At 43.9% G+C, this 20,628-nt stretch overlaps 3 protein-coding genes across 21 annotated transcripts in view; 2 read left to right on the top strand and 1 right to left on the bottom strand.

Annotated features, from left to right (window-relative positions):
• Nucleotides 1–1,022: 1,022 nt before the first annotated feature.
• On the bottom strand, nt 1,023–9,367 carry FBXO43 (F-box protein 43). 2 transcript variants are annotated; one of them, XM_075920299.2, is made up of 5 exons: nt 8,258–9,367; nt 4,132–5,678; nt 3,316–3,418; nt 1,565–1,753; nt 1,023–1,462 (listed from the first exon to the last, which is right to left on the bottom strand). In XM_075920299.2, the coding sequence occupies exons 2-5, from the start codon at nt 5,652–5,654 to the stop codon at nt 1,214–1,216; spliced, it is 2,064 nt and encodes a 687-aa protein (XP_075776414.2). In that variant the 5' UTR covers nt 5,655–5,678; nt 8,258–9,367; the 3' UTR covers nt 1,023–1,213. The 2 variants fall into 2 exon arrangements, with proteins under 2 accessions (XP_075776414.2, XP_075776413.2); XM_075920298.2 differs by having other exon boundaries at nt 8,262–9,367.
• A 120-nt stretch (nt 9,368–9,487) lies between these two features.
• Nucleotides 9,488–18,089, top strand: POLR2K (RNA polymerase II, I and III subunit K). Of its 2 annotated transcripts, none has more exons than XM_075920300.2 (4): nt 9,488–9,532; nt 15,123–15,186; nt 17,428–17,520; nt 17,914–18,089. In XM_075920300.2, exons 2-4 carry the CDS (start codon nt 15,126–15,128, stop codon nt 17,934–17,936), a joined length of 177 nt encoding a protein of 58 aa, XP_075776415.1. In that variant the 5' UTR covers nt 9,488–9,532; nt 15,123–15,125; the 3' UTR covers nt 17,937–18,089. The 2 variants fall into 2 exon arrangements, with proteins under 2 accessions (XP_075776415.1, XP_006122483.1); XM_006122421.5 differs by lacking the exon at nt 9,488–9,532 and adding an exon at nt 10,352–10,503.
• A 1,463-nt stretch (nt 18,090–19,552) lies between these two features.
• The window catches only part of SPAG1 (sperm associated antigen 1), a 96,558-nt gene continuing 95,482 nt past the window's right edge, over nt 19,553–20,628 (top strand). For 13 of the 17 annotated variants that reach the window (XM_075920288.2, XM_075920289.2, XM_075920279.2 and 10 more), the window contains exon 1: nt 19,567–19,852. The gene's annotated coding sequence lies outside the window, so the exon portion shown is untranslated. Of the gene's footprint in view, nt 19,853–20,628 lie in introns of all 17 variants that reach the window. The other 4 variants (XR_016348697.1, XM_075920292.2, XM_075920291.2 and 1 more) reach the window with 3 other exon arrangements.

Here is a 20,628-nt window from a genome sequence, read left to right as displayed (position 1 = left end):
TTTTTAATAAAGACTGAAGTAAAATAGGCATTAGACACCTCACACTTGTTGATGTTATCAATTATTAGCTCTCCTTCCCCACTAAGTAGAGGACCTACGCTTTCCTTGGTCTGTCTCTTGCTCCCAAAGTATTTAAAGAAAGCTGGTTAGTATACACTGTTGCAACACCTGGAGGAAGATTAACCACAGGTGCTGGTTGCAGATCAGATCTGCTTGGGAAATCACAGTGAGGTGCAGAGGGACTGCAAGCATAAGCACCGGCTCTTGAGGGAGAGAGATGAAGGTTCCTTCTCAACAGAGGTGACAGCTAGGAGCCTGAAACTTTAAGTAGGTGCCCTTGAGAAAGACTGGAGGCAAGAAGTATGCTAAGTTACAGCTACCATGAAACTGATAGATGGCTCGTTAGCAGAAAAAGGCATAGCATAACAGAGTCCAATGTATGGAAACTGAATTTAGACAAATTCAGATGGGAAATAAGGTTTATATTTTTAAAACAGTAGAGGTAATTAGCTGCCAGAACAATGGGGATGTGGTAGAGTCTCCAGTCACCAGAAATCCTTAAATCCAGATTGGATATCTTTCTAAAAAGATGTGTTATAGCTAAAAAAGAAGTTATGGACTTGAGGCAGAAGTTACTGAGTGAGGTTCTTCAGCTTGTGTAATACAGGATATAAAATTAAATAATCATAAATGGTCCTATCTTGTTTTTTAAAAAGCCTAATATTTTACGTTGGCAGCATTGTCAATTGAATAGGTGATATTTCCTCCAAGTCAGAGCTTATCTAATGCTCATTATAGCATGTTTTAAAAAACTGTAGTTGTAATTTTTAACAGTCTCTCATAATAAAGCCCATAGAAGAGAAAGCTTTAATGGTTCATTCTCTTTAATTTGCCATTGAGACAAGAATCAGCTTTAAATTTTCAAGTGATTTGTAAAATAGATAGTGAATACTATATTAAACATACTTTATTGAAAAGTTAAGATGTTGGAAGTGTCTGACTACATGATGGGTAAAACGACATAAAAGTTTAAAATCTTTTTTAATTTTTTCAAAAACTTATCAAAAATACACTAAGTTAATTTAAGATATGTACATGAAAATCAGATTAATCTGAGCAAAATGACACTTATTTTCAAAATATGCATATTAATAAAAATATAGACAAGATCAGAAATTGAGAGAGAGCAGGGAAACCTATTTTCCTTATAAATTTAGAGTCGTTTTAAATTTCTCTTGCTTTGGGCACTTCCTGGAAGAGCATCCTTTTTATTTCGTCGCTTTGCAGATGCACTTCTGCACTCTTTTGACCCATGGAAAGAGCACAAGCACAAAATACAGAAGTCAAATGCACAGGCTTCTCGGCTACATAGTCCTCTTTTCTTTAAAGGCTGATATTTAGCTGGGTAATGACATCTTGGACAAGGTTTTAAAGCTTCATCAATAAAAAGGGTTTTGGCAATCTGTTTCAAGAGGGGAAAAACGACATTAAATATCTACAGTTGTTGACTGTACAGCTTAAGAAACGTTTATTGTCAGTGCAAATAACTGTCTACATTGCTTACCTTAACATACTCTTCCTGTTTACTAGTTGACTGGGGAACAGAACTGCATATTATAGGCGTTAAAAGTTCATTGCAAGAAGGTGGCGTTTGCAATACAGCAGTTTTAGCTTGAGCTTGAACAGGCCTTAAAGCAGATCTACTTAGAATATTAAGTCGCGTGGCAGCATCTTCAACATGCAAGAGACATCCCTGTTACAGATGATGATCATGAGAAGAGAAATTAGCTTCAAATGAGTACCAAGATAACCTGGGCTATATTTAACATATGTTAAATTTAAAAATAGTTCTAAAGCTTTCACAATAAGATGGTACAAAACATATGGTGTAAATTTCTTCAGGTAAAAGTTTAGTATCTAATAGACAGACAAAATAGGACACAGAGGAAATATATTGTGGTCTATAAAAATCAGTTCAGAATGACCAAATCAAATCTACTTTCCCACTTACAAGACCTCATCTTCTCCCTGCACCTCTGATATCTTTCCTACTTCAGAAATTTGAATGGTAAATGCTTCCAAATGTTTATAGGATAGTCACTTCACGGAACCCTACCCTATAGGCAAATTAAACCACAAATAAAAAACAAATCAAACAATTGGGAAGGAATCACAGTTTTAGTCCTATTGGACCTGCAAACACTGATTAGTATGGAAGAGGGGGAAAGGAGGGGTGGAAACGGGGCATTTGAAAGATTAAGAGGAAGAGATGGAATTTTAAGTCCTGATTTACTTTAAATTGAAGTCTTATTACTTCCAAGCACTAAACGTTTTAAACATTTTCCTCGAAGTGGGGCTAGAGCAGTGGTCACCAACCAGTAGTTCAGGATCTGCCGGTAGATCTTGGAGCCTCTGACAGGTGATCCTGACTGGTTTGGCCAAGAGGCTATCAAATACTGGCACTTCAGCTGCCCCTCCCCTCACTGCTGTGCATCTCCTGCCCTTTGCCTTAGAGCTGCCTCCGCCACCTCCCACTTGGTGGGCAGGGAAGGAAAAGGAGGGGGTGTTGAGGTCAGGGTGCCCCCTCTCCCACCCTGTAGTCTATCTCCACAGAAAGGAGGGGGGCACAACAGGACCTGGGATGGAAGGAGTTTGCTGGCTGCTTTTGAGAGTGGTGCAGAACCAAGGCAGGGCTGAGCCTGCCTTAGCCCCACTGCACCACCTGTGGTAAGCAGTATCTAGCTGGAGCCTGCATCCTGAACCCTTGCCCCAGTCAAACCTCCTCCTGTACCCTAAGCCTCTGTCCTAGCCCTGAGCCCCCCCAGACCCAAACTCCCTTACAGAACTGGTGCCCTGAACCCCCTCCTACACCCCAGCTCCCTGCCCCAGGCTCAGATTAGAGCAACTCCAAGACCAGAGTCTGCACTCTAATCCTCTGCCCCTGCTTGATGAAAGGGAGGAAGGACGGAGTGAGTAGGGGTGGGGCCTTGGAGAAGGAGCACAAAGGAGGCTGGGCAAGGATTTTTGGGTGTGCAATAGATCCTGGTTTGCACTTAAATTCAAAAAAGTGATCTTGTGCCTAACAAGGTTGGCGATCACTGGGCTAGAGTCAAAAGACTAAAAATGACATTTTTACTAAGAATGGTTCTCTGTATGCATTCTGAGCCAAAGCTACTGCGTAAAGATTTTACAACTCTCATTGTCAATTGGGATGTGTCTGCAGTTCACTAGGATGTTTATAGTCTCCTCCTCTAACCCAAATCTTTCTAACATGTCCAATATTTAGAACAATACTGCATTTGTGTGATACGTTACCCCAGCTTCTGCCTTCAGCTGTTTTATGTACAGCTTTCTCCTGAGATACGCATTTTTGTCTTGTATAACAATTTCACGCCAGTTCTTGCTTACTTTCCAAATACTGAATCAAATAAAAAATAAAATATCATCCCCCTTTCAAGTCTTATTTTAGTTTAATGCTAGATTTTAAGATCCTAATACTCAAATTAAACCTTCCAAATTTTATCATAACAAACTGTTACCTTGATTATTTTGCAGAACATTGCAAACTTCACTTTATACACTTGACATTAAACATAATATTGCCTCATATATTCTTCTGAATCACAATGTAGAATTAAATACAGGAGATAGGAAATTTGACTCTCTTACTCAAAATAGAACACAATATAAAACTCATTGATTACTTTGTATGGAGGAGAGGAGGGGAGATTGAGAGCTGAAGGGAAGAGAATTGGCACAGAACTAGGGAGTTGTATCAGAGCTTCTGAGCATGGGAAGGGGAGGGCTGGAGTGGAAGTGGAGGGGACAAACATGGGGGAGAATTACATAGCATAACAGTGTCCAATGTATGGAAGCCTGGAACTGAGCAGAGCTTAACATTTATGAATATTTTCACTAAATTACAAAAGTATGGTAATTAATAAGTATTATTAGATAGAATGTCACTTGTAATTATGTTCTTACATCTCTTTGTTACTTCAAATGTGTCCGTATTAACTTAATATTTTTGGTATATGGGTTACACTGCTCAGCTCCCCAGCGCATTAGCAGGAAAAAAAACCTTATTTTCAAAATTTTGAAAAAGAATATATATATAGTTGTATTTCTTACCTGCATAGACTTTCCACAGTCAAAGCACCTAAAACTATAGCAAGAATATGCTTTAAATCTCTGTATTTTAATTCTGTTAAAATATCTAATTTTTCAAGGCCCATTTTCTTGCCTATAAGTCCAGCAAGAATATATTCTATTACAGACATTTTCTCTCTCTCAGAGTTCTCCAAGGATCCATTTTGTTGTGGTCTTTTTCTTTTGCTTCGCATGAAGATTTCATGGACTATTTGTAAAGCAGGAGTTCTTGATAAGTCCCCAAGATTTAGAACCAAATCTTCACTATTCTCCTCATTAAAAACCAATCCAGTGTCTTCACTGGTAGGGTCTCTTGCTATTTTTGATCTACATTCTGAATTAATTAGTGTAATATCATAGTCTTCCTCTGTCTCTGACTGTGAACCCCGTTCCCGAAGGGTGGATAACCTCCTTGCTCGGTCTAATTTTCTTAACGTTCTTTTAACATCCAGAAGTTCAGAAACTTCCTTCTGTTTTTGAAGAAGTTCTTGGAAAGATCCCTCATGATCTGAAGAGGAATCTTCTGATTTATCCAAGCCAAGAGAATTAAACCCACTGTCTTCAGGCACTGAAAGGTCTGAGTCACTTACCACATGAGTGAGAGGAGCATTTATGTCAAGTAAATCCAAGTTAAAATCTGCTATTAGGTTGCTGACTGGAGTCAGAAATTGATCTTCATTTGTTTCAGACAACATACAACATGCAGGTGTGGTGAGCAGTTCCAGATAGGTGCTTTCATCATTAATACTTGTAAGGGCATTATCATTGAACTCATTAGGAATCTTGTCAAGAATAATGTCTTTAGAAGTATTAGGGTGAATTGGAGATAAACATTCAGGTTCTGACAAGAAGTCATTTCTACATTTGGAATCATCTACTGTAGACGTCCTTTGCTGTGAAAAGGAAAGCCTCAATTTTTGGCAAGCAGGACTAGACTCCTCAGTTTTTAAAGTGCTAGTAGCTAGAGGTTTGTAAGTGTTATCTCTTGGAGAATGTGAAGAACTTTTTGAAAGTCTTTCTTCAAAACTGAGAGCATGAGATAATGTTTTTTTCCTACTGCAACCTGAAGCATTGGCTTGTCTTTCAAAGCATCCTACAGAGCCTCCCAAAGCAGTTTTAGACAGAAGCAGTCTCCTACGCAGTGATGAGTCTTTTTTACTTACTTTAGGAGTTTCAAAAAAATCTGTGCCTATATTTACCTCTTTTCTTTCAGCTAAGGAGATAGAATTCCTTTCATTTTCAATGGGAGACAACACTGGAATTACTAAATTAGGGTGTGTATGTTCGGAATACTCATGTAGTAATGATACACCTCTTGAGCTCAGTTCATCTTTATGTCCTGCATCAGTATGATCAAAACTTGAGTCTTTTAATGATGCATTGTATCCGCTGTCATGAAATATGGAAGTGGAATAAGAGTCTTTAAAGCTGGAATATTTCACATTGTTGCTAGACGTCAATCTGCTTCTTTTAAGAATAGACAACACTGAGCAGCTCTCTGACATCTTTCACTTGGAATTTCTCTGATTCTGTAAAGTAAAGAGTATTTTATCTCTACAAATGATTCATAAAGAACTTATTTTAAATATAATTTGATATGTTGATAATTGTATCTAAGATTATTTATTTATATTGAAGTAACGTTCTTTCAGCATCAAAACAGTAACTAGAGTGAAAAATATTTAACTCAGAGGTGGGCAATAATTTTTGCAGGGGGGCTGTTTCGTACATGGTTATGCCAGCTCTGTCCCCACAGAAAGAGTGGGGCCTCTAGCAGAAGGTGTAGGGCCACAGCTACAGTGTGAAAGAGACACACTTCGGGCACATCTAGACTGCCCACGGCTTCTGAAAGAAGATATGCAAATTCGGTGCAAATTTGCATATCTTCTTCCAATCTCGTTTTTGGAAGAGTTTTTTCGAAAAAAGCAGTCTAGACACGGTTATTAAAAAAAAACCTTTTTTCGAAAGAACCCTGTACACCTAATTTTTTTTAGGAAGAAGGGTTCTTCTAGACTGCTCTTTTTTTAAAAAACACTCTTCCGAAAACAGGATCGGAAAAAGATATGCAAATTTGTGCCGAATTGCCATATCTTCTTTCGAAAGTCACGGCAATCTAGTCGTGCCGTATGTAAGAGACACAAATTTTGCAACACAGATTGAGTGTGTGAGATAATGTGCATGTGATAGAGTGTGTGTGTGTGAGAGAGAGAGACACGGACAGTGTGGCACAGACTGGGAGTGTGGGACAGTGATACAGAGAGTGTGTATGCTAGCTGCTGCTGGGTAAGTTTCTAAGAGAAACTACACTCCATCTCTAAAACAGGGAAAGTTGTCTTGCTTTGTTGTTTTCCCCCTCCCCTGCTCAGTAGAAATGGGATAGGAGGGGAAGTGTATGCGCTTTTGAGAGAGAGCACACAAGCACTGAACTCTTAGAAACATCTTAAGATTTTCTCTGAGTCACTTACCAGCCATGCTTCAGCCTGGAGCAGTTCTTCTGTGTCTCTCCCTCTCCATGACCTCTGCTCTTCAGAGATGGAGTACAAGGGGACACCCTGACTTCAGCATTTCCCTTTCCCCTCAGTGCCACCCCATCCCTGTTCTGCACAGCTAGCAGGAGAAGCTTGGGGGTAGCTCAGCTGCAGGATGCAGAATGGTGGAGAGGGGCAGTGAAACATTCCTTGCCAAATGTAAGTATGAACCTCTGCTAAACAACTGGTCATGCCAGTGAAAAAATGCTTGACCCCTGGGCCTGATTTTGCCCACCTCTGTTTTAACTGCATCTCTGTGGAAATAGCATTCACACATGAGCATGATGGATGCACTATATATATTTAAAAAGATAAATTGTTGGTAAATACTTTATTGATGTAAAACAACAGGGATGAATAGCTTAAAAACATGCCATAAGAGAAATTAAGTGAAAAAACATATCTGATTAGCTAGCTCATATACCAACCATCATCATCCATGGAGATAGGTTCTGTCTGATCACAGACACAGTTGGCAAAATTTTGGCCCCATTGAGGTAAATAGCAAAACTCCCATTGACTTCAACAGTATCAGGATTTCACCCTCCATGTACCATTTCAGTTCTTGAGAGACAACAAGGGATTAAAACTCACGAATTAGTCTATTTTATTAGTGCTGATGGAAAGATGGGAGAAAAGAAAAATTGCCACAAAGGCTTTGGTTTGTTTAAAGAAAGGAGGGAGCCCTAGTGGCTGATAATCCTTACTAATTAGCTAGACTCTAGAGACTCAGCATTCCACCTTCCTGCCTGCTCTTCTGTCACAGAGTGGGGAAAGCCCCCTCAACCTGACCCCACTCACCACCAGGAGCACAGGGTGGGATAAGACACCACTAAAGGCAGAAGGTAAGGGGAGTGGCTCTGGGCTCCACAAAGTACTAATCTGCCTCTGCATAGAACTGAAAGGACTTAACCAAGGTCACATAGCAGGTCAGTTGCCAAGAACAAAATACATATCTTCTGATGCCCACTCTACCTCCTTTATATATCATGGTTTATTAATTTAATTATACTCATACAGTGGTTTTCAAAAGTGGTCTATGGACCAGCAGTGAGCGTTTTCTGACAGTCTACAACATGTTTTGAGAACCAAGCTATGGAAGGATTAGGATGTCTAGAGAAAGGGTTTCATGAGACGATCCCTCTTATGAAGTGGCCCAAGGATGCATTGATTACTGGAAAACAAAAGAGCTAGTGACTAAAACCTATCAGTCCCAGGAGTGGGTCCTGAACTGACTCTGCCACAAGCCTCTCTTTTAAATTAGTTACTATAAAAGGTGTCCATTACCTGCATCACCAAACTTATTTCTGTCCCCTTTTCCTCAGTGCCCTGCTTTTTTAAAGCAAAAGGATGGAGGTGACTTCTTGGTACTGAGATGAATAGCCTTCTCCAGTATTTAAATCAAGTCTAATCTCTGAAGCAAACAAACTTTACCTAAAGATTCTCCTACATTCATCAAGCTGTGCAAGTATCCCAGTGTAACTGACCCAAAATGAGTCATTGCAACTCAACAACGTTTATTATTATCTATCAAGGAAGTTGTACCAAAACACTCTCCCCTCAATAGGAATGTTACTTACCCACCTGTGTGAAGCACTTTAAGACCCTCAGATGTGAACAGCAGTGTTACTCTGGAAGACAGTGTTCCAGAAAAGGGTAAAGGCAGGAGCAAAAGTAAATCAATGCATTCCTGGGAATTAGGCAGTTCAGAGGCAAAATCCGTTCCAGTCACAAAATAATTGATGCAGCTAGTCTATGTATTTACTAGCCGTGACCTCCGCAGTTAGTGCCTATCACAATAGTAATGGAGCTAATTGACTAGACCAACCACCTAAGGAATAACACCTGTAGGGCTCCCAGTCACCTTGAATGATGGACACCAGGAAGGCAGGAGCTTCACCCCCGCACTCCTTGAGGCAATTCGGGGGGCAAAGGGAAAGCTCTATCCCCTCCCCCCCTTGACAATGGAGCTTCTTCAGGGAGTCAGTGGGGCTAAGTGATGGGGGGTGCAGTTAACAACATCCCGCAGGCAGTGCTGGGAACAGTCAGGGCCACCGCTCCCGCTGCTCTCTGCCTCTTGCCGCGGCAATGTCGAGCCTCCCTAGCCCCCAGCCCTAGCGCGTTGCCCTGGTGAGGAGCCGCCGCCTCAAGCCAGCACCAGGTCTCTGCGTGCGGCTGCTCTTGGTTTCCCTCGCTTGGATTTGAACTGCCCGCCCTTATCAACTGCTGTCTGTTGCTTTTTCTCTTCCCCCGGAGCGCTGCGTCCGGGCACCTGGGGCCAGAGCGAAGCAGGGCTCACGAACGAAACCAGTTAAACTGGGGGAAGAGAGGGAAGCTACAGCTGTAACCCGCTCCCCCAAGCTGTCAGCTCCTAACATCCTTTTTCTGATTCGGGAGCCTGGTAGTGTAATTGCACTAGCGCCCTTGTGTTCTTATGATTTGGCGGGCGCGACTGCATTCTCCCCCTTCAAAGTCTGTCTGATCACATTCTAGGGAACGTTTTGGTCTAATGTACCTTCTTTGACTCCTATGACCTAAGCTTGCTATAAACTTCAATGCACATAGGTAGCATGATTGATCATAATGCAAAATGTTATCGTAGTGCATATGTATAAACCAAGAGTTGAAAGCACTGCTGGCAAAGCCTTACCTTGGCTTTCTCTACTTTTCTAGTTTTGTGCTTGGGTTAAAAAACATAGTTATGTGCACTTAACAGGGGAAACTTGGTCAAATTCTCGGTTCGTCACCTGAAGCAGCTTGTTATAATAGCATAAAATAAACCGGGGCCCGGCTGTGGACCCCGTAAGTGACCGGCTGATGGTGGGGCTCTGAATGCTGCTGGCCGCTGTTCACAGGTAAGGTCCGGCGTTGCTATGGAAAGCTGGCCTGCCCATGTTATGCTGCTCGCTCTCTCCCCCACAGGAGCTCAAATCACCCTGTGGCACTTTGCCATAGTGCCAGACGGCTGGGGTCGAGGCCCCAGGTCTGGTGGGTCCGAGCCAGCACCCCAGGCTCCACTCCTGTAGCTCGGGAGGCCTAGCAGCGAGGTTACAGTGTGCCCCATCCAGTCCGCGGCATGGCCGCACCTCCAGCCAGAGCATCTCCTGCACCTCTGCCCTGACTGACCGCCCTTCCCCCCAATTCCCAGCAACGGCACGTACCTCCCCATCAGGAAATTAACATTGTAACAACCATGATGCTCTTTTTATTTGCGGTCTGAATCTTTAAGGGATACTTCCCTTGCTTCCTATTTTCAAACTTTTCTCCACAATTATGAAAGCTAAAAACCTATTTGCCGAGGTCAATTAATAAAAAACCCTGAGAGTCCCATCCAAACTCTTGACTTCAACACCTGACACCTAGAGGAAATCATCAACTCTCTCATGATTGTATCAATAATCTTGTAAATTGGCAACACCTCCTGGTATTCTGCGCTGATCCTTTGGCTTCTTGAAGGAGCTAGGCGGGCAGTCAGTAAAGCTAGGCGGAGGGGGCTGACACAGACAGAGTTTCAGGGCCAGGCCGGTCACAGCCCGAGGAGCTGGAAGCATTCAGAGGAGGACAGAGAGAGCCCCAGCACGAGGGATCTGCCGCTAGAATGAGAGTCACAGCCCCGTGCCAGCTGGAGCAATAGCTCCTCCCTCAGGACCAGTCCGCGCTCCATTCCTCCTCTCGCGTCAGGGCGCCTGGGGTGGAGTTGGCCCCTCATTGCTGCGCCTGCGCGTTTCGGGAAGACGCGGCGTAGAGACGCGATTCGGCCTAGGGCTTCGGGAGCGATTTGTGTCTGGGGCGAGCGGCGCGGCGAGCGGGGTCCCGCTCCGGGGAGGTACGGAGCGGTTTGGGCATCGCTTTCTCCCCCGCCCCCCAGCTCCCTGATTCCTCCGCCGCGAAGACGGGTCCCTGCCGAGTCCCCCTCGCCTTGGCCGTACTGCTCTCGAGTAGCCGCCGAGACCTCTCCCCGTCTTCCCCAGCAGCCAGGGGTGGCCTGACACCCCCCCCCCCGGGTCCCTTCCGAGCGAGCGAGGCTACGGGTCTGTGCCGCGCTCCTTCCGCCCGGGGAGGCTGCGGAGCAGAGCCCCTGGCCCTGGGGCACGCGCTGCTCGCTGGCCTGCCAGGTTCCGAGCACGTGGTGAAGCTGCCGGGGCCGCTCAGCTGTGCACGGGGAGGGTGCTCCGCAGCGGGCGTGTTGGAAAGTGGTGCAGCATCCCTCTAGCTAGGGATGCAAAATCCAAGCCTGTCAGTTAGCCGGTTAAATGTTAGGTTGATCGATCATTGAACTCTTTAAGCAGGATCAGGGCTGGGGGCCACTTGCCTGCAGGGCTTCTGCCCCCCAGTCCCTGCGGGAACAACCCCTGTAGGAGGCGGGCCTAGGCTCCCTGTGGACAGCTGAAGCAGCCCTGCCTGTGGGGCTCCCAGGCTTCCTAGGGACGTAATAGCTGTTCTGGTTGCAGGAGCCGTCCCTGTCTGCTGTGGGTCCCTGTGGGGCTGGCGCAGTGACAGGGGGGAGATGCTCCAGCCCCCACCAGTTAACTGGAACTAGTAAGTGTTACCCATTTAAGGTGATGCTTACTGGTTAACCAGATAACTGAATAACTTTTCACATCTTTACCTCTGGGCCTGTGAAAATACAAGCCATCCAATTGTAGGCACATAGGATGCACAGAAGTCAAGCCAGTTTGTAGTACTTTCAGCAGTGTTTCCATCCATACTGAAAGTATCTTCTTATCACAGTTGTGCCACTGTAATGTGTGTCTGACCATATCACTTTGCCTAACTGCATTCATATCAGTGTATTTTGAGCAATTATTCATGCGGGTGGTTTGCCTACCAAACATGCATTGTTAAGACACTTCATTAATGGTTACAGGCTCAGACTTTAAACATGGTTTGTATCCACACAATCATCTTATTACATATTTTAGAAATGTGCGTCTGTTTGTTCAAGAACTCCTAAATGGTAAGAGAGAGAGAGAACCACCTAATTTGGTATGCAGCTTCCTCTTATAACTTAAAGCAAGGTCAGGGTTTAGTTGCGCCAGGATAATGGATTTGCCTGGAATGTGATTGTTCCCTTTCCATTTTATGAGAAACAGTCTGGTAGGAGGGAGTGAAATGGCAGAATAACTGGGGCGGGAAGGGCAGGCAGCAGGGGGCCAGAGATGGGGCCCAGAACAGCTATAACCTCATTGGGCCAGCAGGAGACAGGGGTGGAGAAAGGGACAGCTATCTACTATATGTTTTAGACCAGGCATGTCCAAAGTCCGGCCCGCGGGCCAATTGCGGCCCGTGTTCCGGTTTAATATGGCCCCCCAGGTAATTTGGCAATATCTATCTTTTATGGCCCCCAACGAATCCATATGTATTGAGATGAACACATTGTAAAATCTCAGTTAATGTCAGTTGGTCTAAATCAGTTATAAATATATTTGGACACCACATGTATACTTGGTGTTATGTTCCTGTTCATATTTTTTGAACTTAAAAGTTGACAGACAGCCTTTATTACCAATAATATGTAATGTACTTTACAATGTTCCTGACATATATTTCAGCTTCCTGGGTTTTTTTGGTCATCTGGCCTTCAGATATGAAAGGCAGAGTGATTTAACACCTGTTTAGATTTGTCATCCATGTGACAAAATGAAAAGTATGCTGTTTGCAATAAACTTTGCATAAAATAGTTAATTTGCATTTAATTTTAATGGTTCAAAGAATGTCAGGCAAAATGGTCGGCCCTCACGCATGTTCACTTCATCAAATCTGGCCCTCTTTGAAAAAAGTTTGGACACCCCTGTTTTAGACAGTTTGTCTCTTTCCCCCAACCCAGGGACATGCACCCCTTCCCTGGCTGTGCCTGTTTGGGCTGCAGTGGCTGTGGATATGCTCTTCTTACCTGACCCAGAGAGGATTGGGTTTGTCCTCTCTTCCTGGGTCAGCCTGCATACTGAATCCCTTATCCCTTGCCCCACCCCAGAGCAATGATTTAAGTGAAGAAAAACAAAATGTATGTGAGTTAAGGACCTGAGCAGTTCCAGGTAAATCTTTTAGTGTGGTTAATGTTTGGTTAAACTATTGCAGCTCTTGCTAGTGGATTCATTTGTCTACCAATATCAAGTATATTATTTTGCTGGGATCTCCTGTGTAATTGAGTTAGCTGTCCTCTTTTCAGATCTTTGTACAGTAGGATAGATCAGGTCGGTAAAAGGGCCTCCGTGGGCTGGATCCAGCACGCTAAGCAGGTTGATCTGGCCCACGGAGCCCCTGCTACTCTCCTTTTTGGGTTGGAGGCTATTGACTGACGGAAGAATCAGTTGGCAGCTGCACACAAGTGAGAAACAAAACCAAAAAAGCCCTCACTCACCTGGTTTCCAAGTCAGGAGAGGGGGGGGGGGGAAACCCTCTTATATACAACCTTCAAACTGAGAAGTGGAGGGAGGGGTAAGATACTTCCCTGGCACTCCAACCCCATGGGGGGAGTGAAGAGGGTGCCAAGGCTCAGGCACCAGAGGAAGATTAACTTTTCTGGGGATAGTAGATCTTGTCCCCTCCCGGGTTCTGGGATGGGACCATAAGTGAGGGGCTCATTGTGTAGGAAGTGATTGCTGGGGAGTTGGCTGCGGTTAAGGATGCAGCGTCTAGGCAGGAGGTAGGGTGCAGGAGCCAAGATGAGGGTGTGGTGTCTAGGTGAGAGGTAAAGTACAGGAGCCAGAATAAAGGTGAGGTGACTGGGTAGGAGGGAGGGTGCAGGAGCAGATGGGGGATAGGCGTGAGGTCTGGGCAGGAGCTTGGGGTGCCTACCTGGCATAGCTCTCAGGGGCACAGGTGGCTCTATGCCACCCTTCCCCTGAAAGCACTGCTGCCACTCCGCTTGCCGCTCCTATTGGCCGTGATTCCCAACCAGTGGGAGTGATGGGGGCGAAGCCTGCAAGTGAGCAGTGACAGAACTTCCCTCTGTTGCCATTCCCCCAGCCAGTGGGGATGTGGAATGGCATCACATACAGCTGCTTCCTCCCTCCCCCCCTCCCCCGGAAGGCAGAGCCTGAAGACCGGATGAGGTCTGCAGCTTGCCTCGATCCAGCCACAAGGCTCAGTAGTACTCCTTGCTGCAGCAGAGAGCCAGCACTGACACTGCAGCCACACTAGCAAGGGTCGCTGAGGTTCAGAGACTTTCTGTGGGGCTTCCCCTGCTGTGGTGGGGGGATGGAGTGCCCCGAGTCTCATAGACTGGATTAAGGCTAGCCTCTCCCTTGTTCCCTGATGTTGCATAGTGGTAACCATTGTAATCAGGTCAGATCAGAATGTATGACCCCCCCGGGGCACAGGAGTAATATTTTAAACAGTTGTGACGTACTCCATCTGTCCAGGTAACTGCAAGCAAAGTTTTAGTGGTTTCCACCATGCCACTTTTTTGTCATGGCTGAGGCATATTTATATGTGCGTTCTGGGAAGATTAGAAAAACAATTCCTTAGTGCTTCAGTAGGGGCCAGAGTACCTGCAGGATATGTATACAGACCATGGCAGTCGGTACATAAAGCCGTGCAATCTGGGTTGTCCTATTTTTTAGGACAGTGTTTCTCAATGACTAGTCTTTGGATGGGGATTGGTCACTGAGACCTCCTTGACACAGTTTAGGAAGACAGCAACCAGTCTCTAGCATCAAAAAGTTTGAGTAACACTGGTAGAGGAGAACCAGCTATACTGGTTATGCAGCCATAATCCCCTGCCAAAGAGCCCTTAATGACTTGAACTAGCTACAAGCAAATAAGTTCCTGCTAACTGAAGTCTCTCATGGGAAGCACTATTTGCTACCAGTTATTATACAAGTAGTAATCATGGTTATAGATACAACTGTTTAGAGCCAATAATTCTACAAATGTTAAAAACCTGTGGAGTAGATGTGGTATAGATCCTCTATTCAAAAATATCTTTTTCTGACATCATAGGGATAGACTTAGTCCTAAAATAAGGTTTAAACTAACTGATTAAATATTATTAGATTTTAATGATTATTTAAAAAGTCCTATTAATTATTTCAGTGTTGATTGGTTTAGTAGTCAGTTCTAGTTACGCTGGAATTATAAGGGAAAGTACTACTACTATTCTGCCCTCATTCTGACCCCAAGATTTCTGTCCAGTTTATCCATCAGAAATAGTGCAGGATTAAGCAGTGGTTTAAGTGTGATTGGCTTTATCCAATATATGCAAGTAGTGATGTTGTCCATTCCCAAAATAAATTACTGATAGGTAGTTGATCATATCTTTTTTTGTAGCTACAGCAAAATCTTTCATTAGTGGGAGAGACTACTGCTCTCCAAGCTTTATCCAAAGACAGATAATCTAACACATTGAAGGAAGATGAGGTTGGTGTTAAATTTGTTTCCAGAGGTTTTTCTGTCCTAATTCTTCATTATCCAACAGCATGGTTTGTCTTTTTTAATTGATAGAACATGGATTCCCAAAAGGATGTTCAGCCTCCAAAGCAGCAGCCAATGATTTACATTTGTGGAGGTAAGAATAATATCAAATGTTTAATTATGTTTACTCCTCTCCAGCTTGGTCCTACTAACTTTTGTATAACATTCATGAAAGTCTTTGCTTTAGAGGCTGTTTTCTGGAAGTGGGTGTATGGTTAGAAATGACACTAAGGTATGTTGGCTTTGGTTCATAATGTACAGTTTCACCACCAAATTTGTCAATGGGAGTAAGTGTGATTCTGTTGTCAAGATGGAGAAAAGTAGATACTACTGACTTTGGTCTCAGCTGCCAAATTTGAAAGTACTCCTCCATGATCTTACAGTCTGATGCGTCATGTCAGGTTCTTTAAAACTATGGGGCTGAGTTGCAAGTGCACTGCTCTAGTGCTATTGAACAGTGGCCTTGGCCCTAATATACCTATTTGATGAATATTGTGCATCCATATCATGGACAAAAAGCTGCCATGCCAAATTTGCAGAAAGGCAGCTGAATCAGACCATGTGAAACATCCCGGGCTCTTTAAAATCAATATATCTACCGTAGCTTTCTGAGTTAGCTGGAGATTTGATGTTTGCTATCCGTTGAGGTGTAGCTGCAACATGAACATAAATCTGCCGAAAACTACTCAGAACTTCACATTTGACAGGCTATGGACAACGTCCCCCAACGACGTCTGAAATTGTGAAAACTATTGTGGACTACCCATGACCACCTCATATCTCTGGATCTCGCCAGGGTCTTTAGCTACCATTCCAGTCAACACATCATTCACTCAGTTAGCTGCCATCCCAGTTTCAACCTGCGATGCAGACTATGGACCACACTGAATCTCATCTGAACAAAAATAAATCATCCCTGTTTGTCACTGTAGTGAGAACATGCAAATCATTGAACACATTGTAATCCAGTGCCCCAAATATAGATTCAAAGGTGAATTTGACATCCACATTATCATAGAGGCCTTGAAATGGGTTAATTACCTACAATTGTATTTACAGAATGTTGCTATGTAGCTGTGCTGTGTACAAGAGAGAAATAATATCTGTTGAACCTAATCTTGTTAGTAGTAAATTGTGGTATTTTCTAAGGGTAGCATGCCATTAACTGTAAATGGTGCAGAATAATTATACTAAGGCTACGTCTACGCAACAGTGTGACTTGATCCACTTGCTGTTGATTTAGTGGGTTTAGCAAAGACTTGCCAAATCAACTGTACATTGCTTTGCAGTCAATCCCTACACTCTACCCCAGACACGAAGAGTAAGGTAAGTTGATGGGAGAGTTTTTGTTGTTTATCCCCTGCAGTGTAGACCCCGTGGTGACTCGACCTAAAGTATGTTAACTTCAGCTACGTTATGCATGTAGCTGGAGTTGTGTATCTTAGGTCAACTTTCTGCAGTAGTATAGACATAAGCTAATATGATGGATCTTTGCTTCATGGAGTGAAGGTAATTGGAAATAGCTCTTTAGAAATTCTGTCACACAGGTCACATGTTGCAGTTCATGTGGTGCATTGTCTGTAGAGTATATTTGCACAGTATGCCCCTATGTTAGATGTGTAAATATGAATAAAATTGCCATCATATCTCAGAAAAAGCTGGTGTGGTCACTTTTTATTATTAGCTAAAATTGTTATTGGTAGCGTTGAAATGCAGTCATTTTTAATCCCTCTACAGTACTGTTACATTTTTGACTCTGATCCTTCTGGGGACATTTTTTGAAATACAGTGTCTTCAATTTGGAGTAATCAAAAGGCAAAATAATTTTGTCCTACAGAAGTATCTTTGATACAAGGAGAAGCCATTCCTTCAAATGATGTACTCCACGAAACAGTCTTTCTTAATGCCTCCAACCTTTTAGTGTGAGGAATGGCTGTTTTCAACAAGGGTCTGTGGTTGACAGTCACTGGCTAGTAATATGGATTGCAATACATCAATTTTGGATTGCAATACATTAATACCTCTCAACTGCTAACATATTACGGAAAATTATTTATGAGCACATTTTTGTAATATGTCAATAGTATAGTTTGACTACCACATTTTGTCATCAGTAAAGATAATAGAACATTAAATTGCAAATTTACAGGTGAATTGTTTACCAGTAAGAGAAATCAAGAACTTAATATTACTCCTCAAGTAAATTCAATAACATTGTGGTGTTTGCCACAAATGCAGGTTTTGAATTGTTACTTTAGTTTTGGAGAAGGTATAACATCTTGAATCTTGTATTTCTTGTTACAGTGGACTAATAATATTGGTTTTTGTCTTGTAGAATGTCACACAGAAAATGAAATAAAAGCAAGAGATCCTATAAGGTGTCGAGAATGTGGGTACAGAATAATGTACAAAAAAAGAACAAAAAGATGTATCCTTTTGCATTTACCTCTTCAGTTGTTTGAGTGGGTAGGGGAAGATGGTGGCTATAAATAAAATGAGAAATTGGGGTAGTACTGAAGAACTGGTCCAGTGCTGAAAAAGTCTTACTAGTACATATGAGGAAGTATCTTAATTAACAGGGTCACCACTGAAAATAATTGAAAACACAAACTTGGTAGTCACGTATTACAGTGCAAACAGGTAAAAAGTACGTGGCTAGAAGATACTATTGTGCATGCAATGCATATTCATTTTTAAAAACATACAAACAAATGCTAATTGTGGTGGTAACTGAGCCTCAACACATTTTTACATGACTGACTTGTGATTGCATTTTAAATTTTTTTTCCCCATTCCATTTTCTTTAACTCTGAACTATTAGTGGTTGTATTTGATGCTCGGTAACGTGGACTCAAGATGTAGCTGTTATGACCTGGTTCATCTCAGTATTTTGATAACTTCGGTTTGCATACATATCTGTTGTGTACAAATACATACATTTTCATTCTGATCAGTTGTAAATTATTCAAGTAGTTAAATAAAGATTTTAATATCGAATATTCAGCTTCACTTTTGAATTTAGTCAAGTTATGTTTGCTTACACCAGAGCCCAGCTTGGCTCCATATCTCCATGTTCCTTGATTTTTCTTTTCCCATCCTAGAACATCACTACTGCACCAATTCTGTAGAGACTTAACATGTTTAACTTTATGTACTGAGTAGTAGTCCCGTCAAGTACGCTCTGGAATTTCTGTAGAAAGTTAAGCATACATAAATGTAGTTTATAAGGTAAGTAACACTAACTCCTTGAGCTTTTTACAAGGCTTCACAAGAAATACTTTATACACTTATGTGACCTGACTGCAAAGAGAGAGGTGTCTACCTGTGACCTGAGGTGTAGATTCCCATGGAAAGGGAAGCATTTACAACAGCTAGTATTATAAGGAGAGAGCACCTGGAGGCAGGTTGTAGGAATTGGGGAATTGCATTCTAAAGCAATTACCTGCCCCATTCATTGTACAAAGAGCCAAAGCAACTCATTCAGCCTGCATGAATTCTAGTGTTCCTATGATTTTTAGGCATCTAAAGTTTGGTATTAGGTATTGTGACACTGAGCATCATACGTCCCTGGCTTTGAGCCAATGTTTTTAACTGTTAATTTTCTTGCTTTTAAAAAAGTCCAAAATGTGTAAATGATACATTTTCAGTAATCAACTTTCAGTGGCTAATGAAGGGAAACAATATAGGAGCTCCTTAGTAGCTTCTCCACTGTATTTTGTTTCCCACTTTTTTGTTTCGCTAACTAAACATTCTGGAAATATACTGTCCTATTAAAAATTGAGCACCTTGCTACATTGAGGAAGGATTGCTGCCGAAGATAATGATGGCTCAGTTTCTTTCAAAATACTCTTGCCAAAATACATTCCATTGTGTAGGATAGGCTAATACAATAACAGCTGCTGAGGGGGTAGTGTTTTTTTTTTCCTCTTAAAATACTAGGCTTTTCCCAGACTTTAGGAAATCCTGCAATAGGATGCTATTGCACCATAATGTTTGCAAGATCAGCCTGACCTCTTCCTCTCAGGTTCACCAGGCCATAAGTTCCCTCACTATCCTCCCATGGAGAGAGGACAAGGTGCCCTGCTCAGCTCTGCCTCCCGGGCAGGCTCCCGCTACCCCATCTAAAGCATCAGAAGGGTAGCAGTGTGAGTCTGAATCTGCTTAAACGAGAAGTCCTGTGGCACCTTATGGACTAACAGATGTATTGGAGCATAAGCTTTCCTGTGCAAAGACCCACTTCGTCAGATGCCTGTAGTGGAAATTCCAGAGGCAGGTATCTTTGCCCACGGAAGATTTTGCTCCAATAACTTAGTCTAGGAGGTGCCCCAGGACTTCTCGTTGTTTACCCATCTCAAGCAGGCACGCCTCGCGCAGCGTGTCCCGGGCAACTTGCCGCCACTAGCGGCTCTCGGAGGGGGGGGCACAAGCCGGCCCGGCCTAGACCAGGCTCTAGCTTGGGGCGTGTGTGAGCGCGCGCTCGTGTAGCCCGGCGATTCCAACGGTAGCGCTGCAGCGTTGACCGCCCCCCACCTTTGCGCATGCGCTGAGTGGACGCCGGAGGCTCCGGCTGGGCGCCTGAGTCCCGTAGCCCTCCGCGGGCAGGTGAGGCGTGGGGGCGCAGTCGCCGTCCCTCGAGAGCTAGAGCGGGGCGGGCTGGGCTGCTACAGCGCCGGTGTCTCGCTCTCGGCGGGATTCCTGACCCTTCCGCCCGCCGTTGTGCCTGGGCCAGGGGAGCTGATAGGATAACCGCTCGCCGTGCGGTAAGTAGACTCGGGAAGCCCTTGCACCTCGGGGCCGGGCCGGGGGCGTCTCCCACAGCAGGTAGCGCCCTGCGTGCGGTCCCGCTGTGCGAAAGGGGGCGATGGCAGGAGCGGCGTGAGGAGGGTTAACTCCTGGAGCGGCCCCATGCTCTGTGGAAGGGGCCAAACTACAGTGTTGTTACCTCCCCTGTTACGACCTGGCTGGGTGGTGAGGCTTGGTCCTTAGCCCATGCTGCTGGGACTCTCCAGGAGCCATGCTGTACATAGAAACAGTTGCTAGGGGAGGGCGGAGGCAGTTTTGCGGGGTTTATTCCGTTTGTTGTGAGAGCGGTGCAAAAATTGCCAAACACACACGTCTGAGTTCAATTTTGCTGGTGTTTCTTGGTGACACTTACGCTGACAGGCATTGTCCCTATGCTGCTTAAGGAGAGGAATGCGGCCCTTTGTCTTTAATCAATAAAGGGTAAAACTAAGAAAAGTCCAATTGTAAAAACAAAACCTGGTTGCATAAATACATGTGCATTAGAATGAATTTTGACTAGTCAAGCTGTATGCATCCCTCTGTGTAGAAGAAGAGTAAACACTATTATTATTTTTATTATTATTATCTCATGTTATTGGCCTGCTGGGGCCAGGGACAAGATGCTGGGGTGGGTGGCAGGTGCTGGGGCCAGTGCTAGGGTGCTGCTGGGCACTGGGGTAGGTGGCAAGCTCCTGGGGCCGGAGCCAGGTTCCTGGGGTGGGTGGCAGGGTGCTGGGGCCAGAGACAGGGGGGT

Source organism: Pelodiscus sinensis, chromosome 2, assembly GCF_052426305.1.
Source record: "Pelodiscus sinensis isolate ZL-2025 chromosome 2, ASM5242630v1, whole genome shotgun sequence".
In the NCBI taxonomy this organism is placed as follows: domain Eukaryota; kingdom Metazoa; phylum Chordata; order Testudines; family Trionychidae; genus Pelodiscus; species Pelodiscus sinensis.
This window is presented reverse-complemented; position numbering and strand designations above follow the sequence as displayed.

Coding starts and splice junctions, on each gene's coding strand:
- FBXO43 (XM_075920299.2), bottom strand. CDS start 5,654: ATGTCAGAGAGCTGCTCAGTGTTGTCTATTCTTAAAAGAAGCAGATTG. Junction 3,419..4,131: donor ACTGTGGAAAGTCTATGCAG/GTAAGAAATACA, acceptor TATTTGATTCAG/TATTTGGAAAGTAAGCAAGA. Junction 1,754..3,315: donor AGCTGAAGGCAGAAGCTGGG/GTAACGTATCAC, acceptor CATCTGTAACAG/GGATGTCTCTTGCATGTTGA.
- POLR2K (XM_075920300.2), top strand. CDS start 15,126: ATGGATTCCCAAAAGGATGTTCAGCCTCCAAAGCAGCAGCCAATGATT. Junction 15,187..17,427: donor AATGATTTACATTTGTGGAG/GTAAGAATAATA, acceptor TTTGTCTTGTAG/AATGTCACACAGAAAATGAA. Junction 17,521..17,913: donor CAAAAAAAGAACAAAAAGAT/GTATCCTTTTGC, acceptor CTGAACTATTAG/TGGTTGTATTTGATGCTCGG.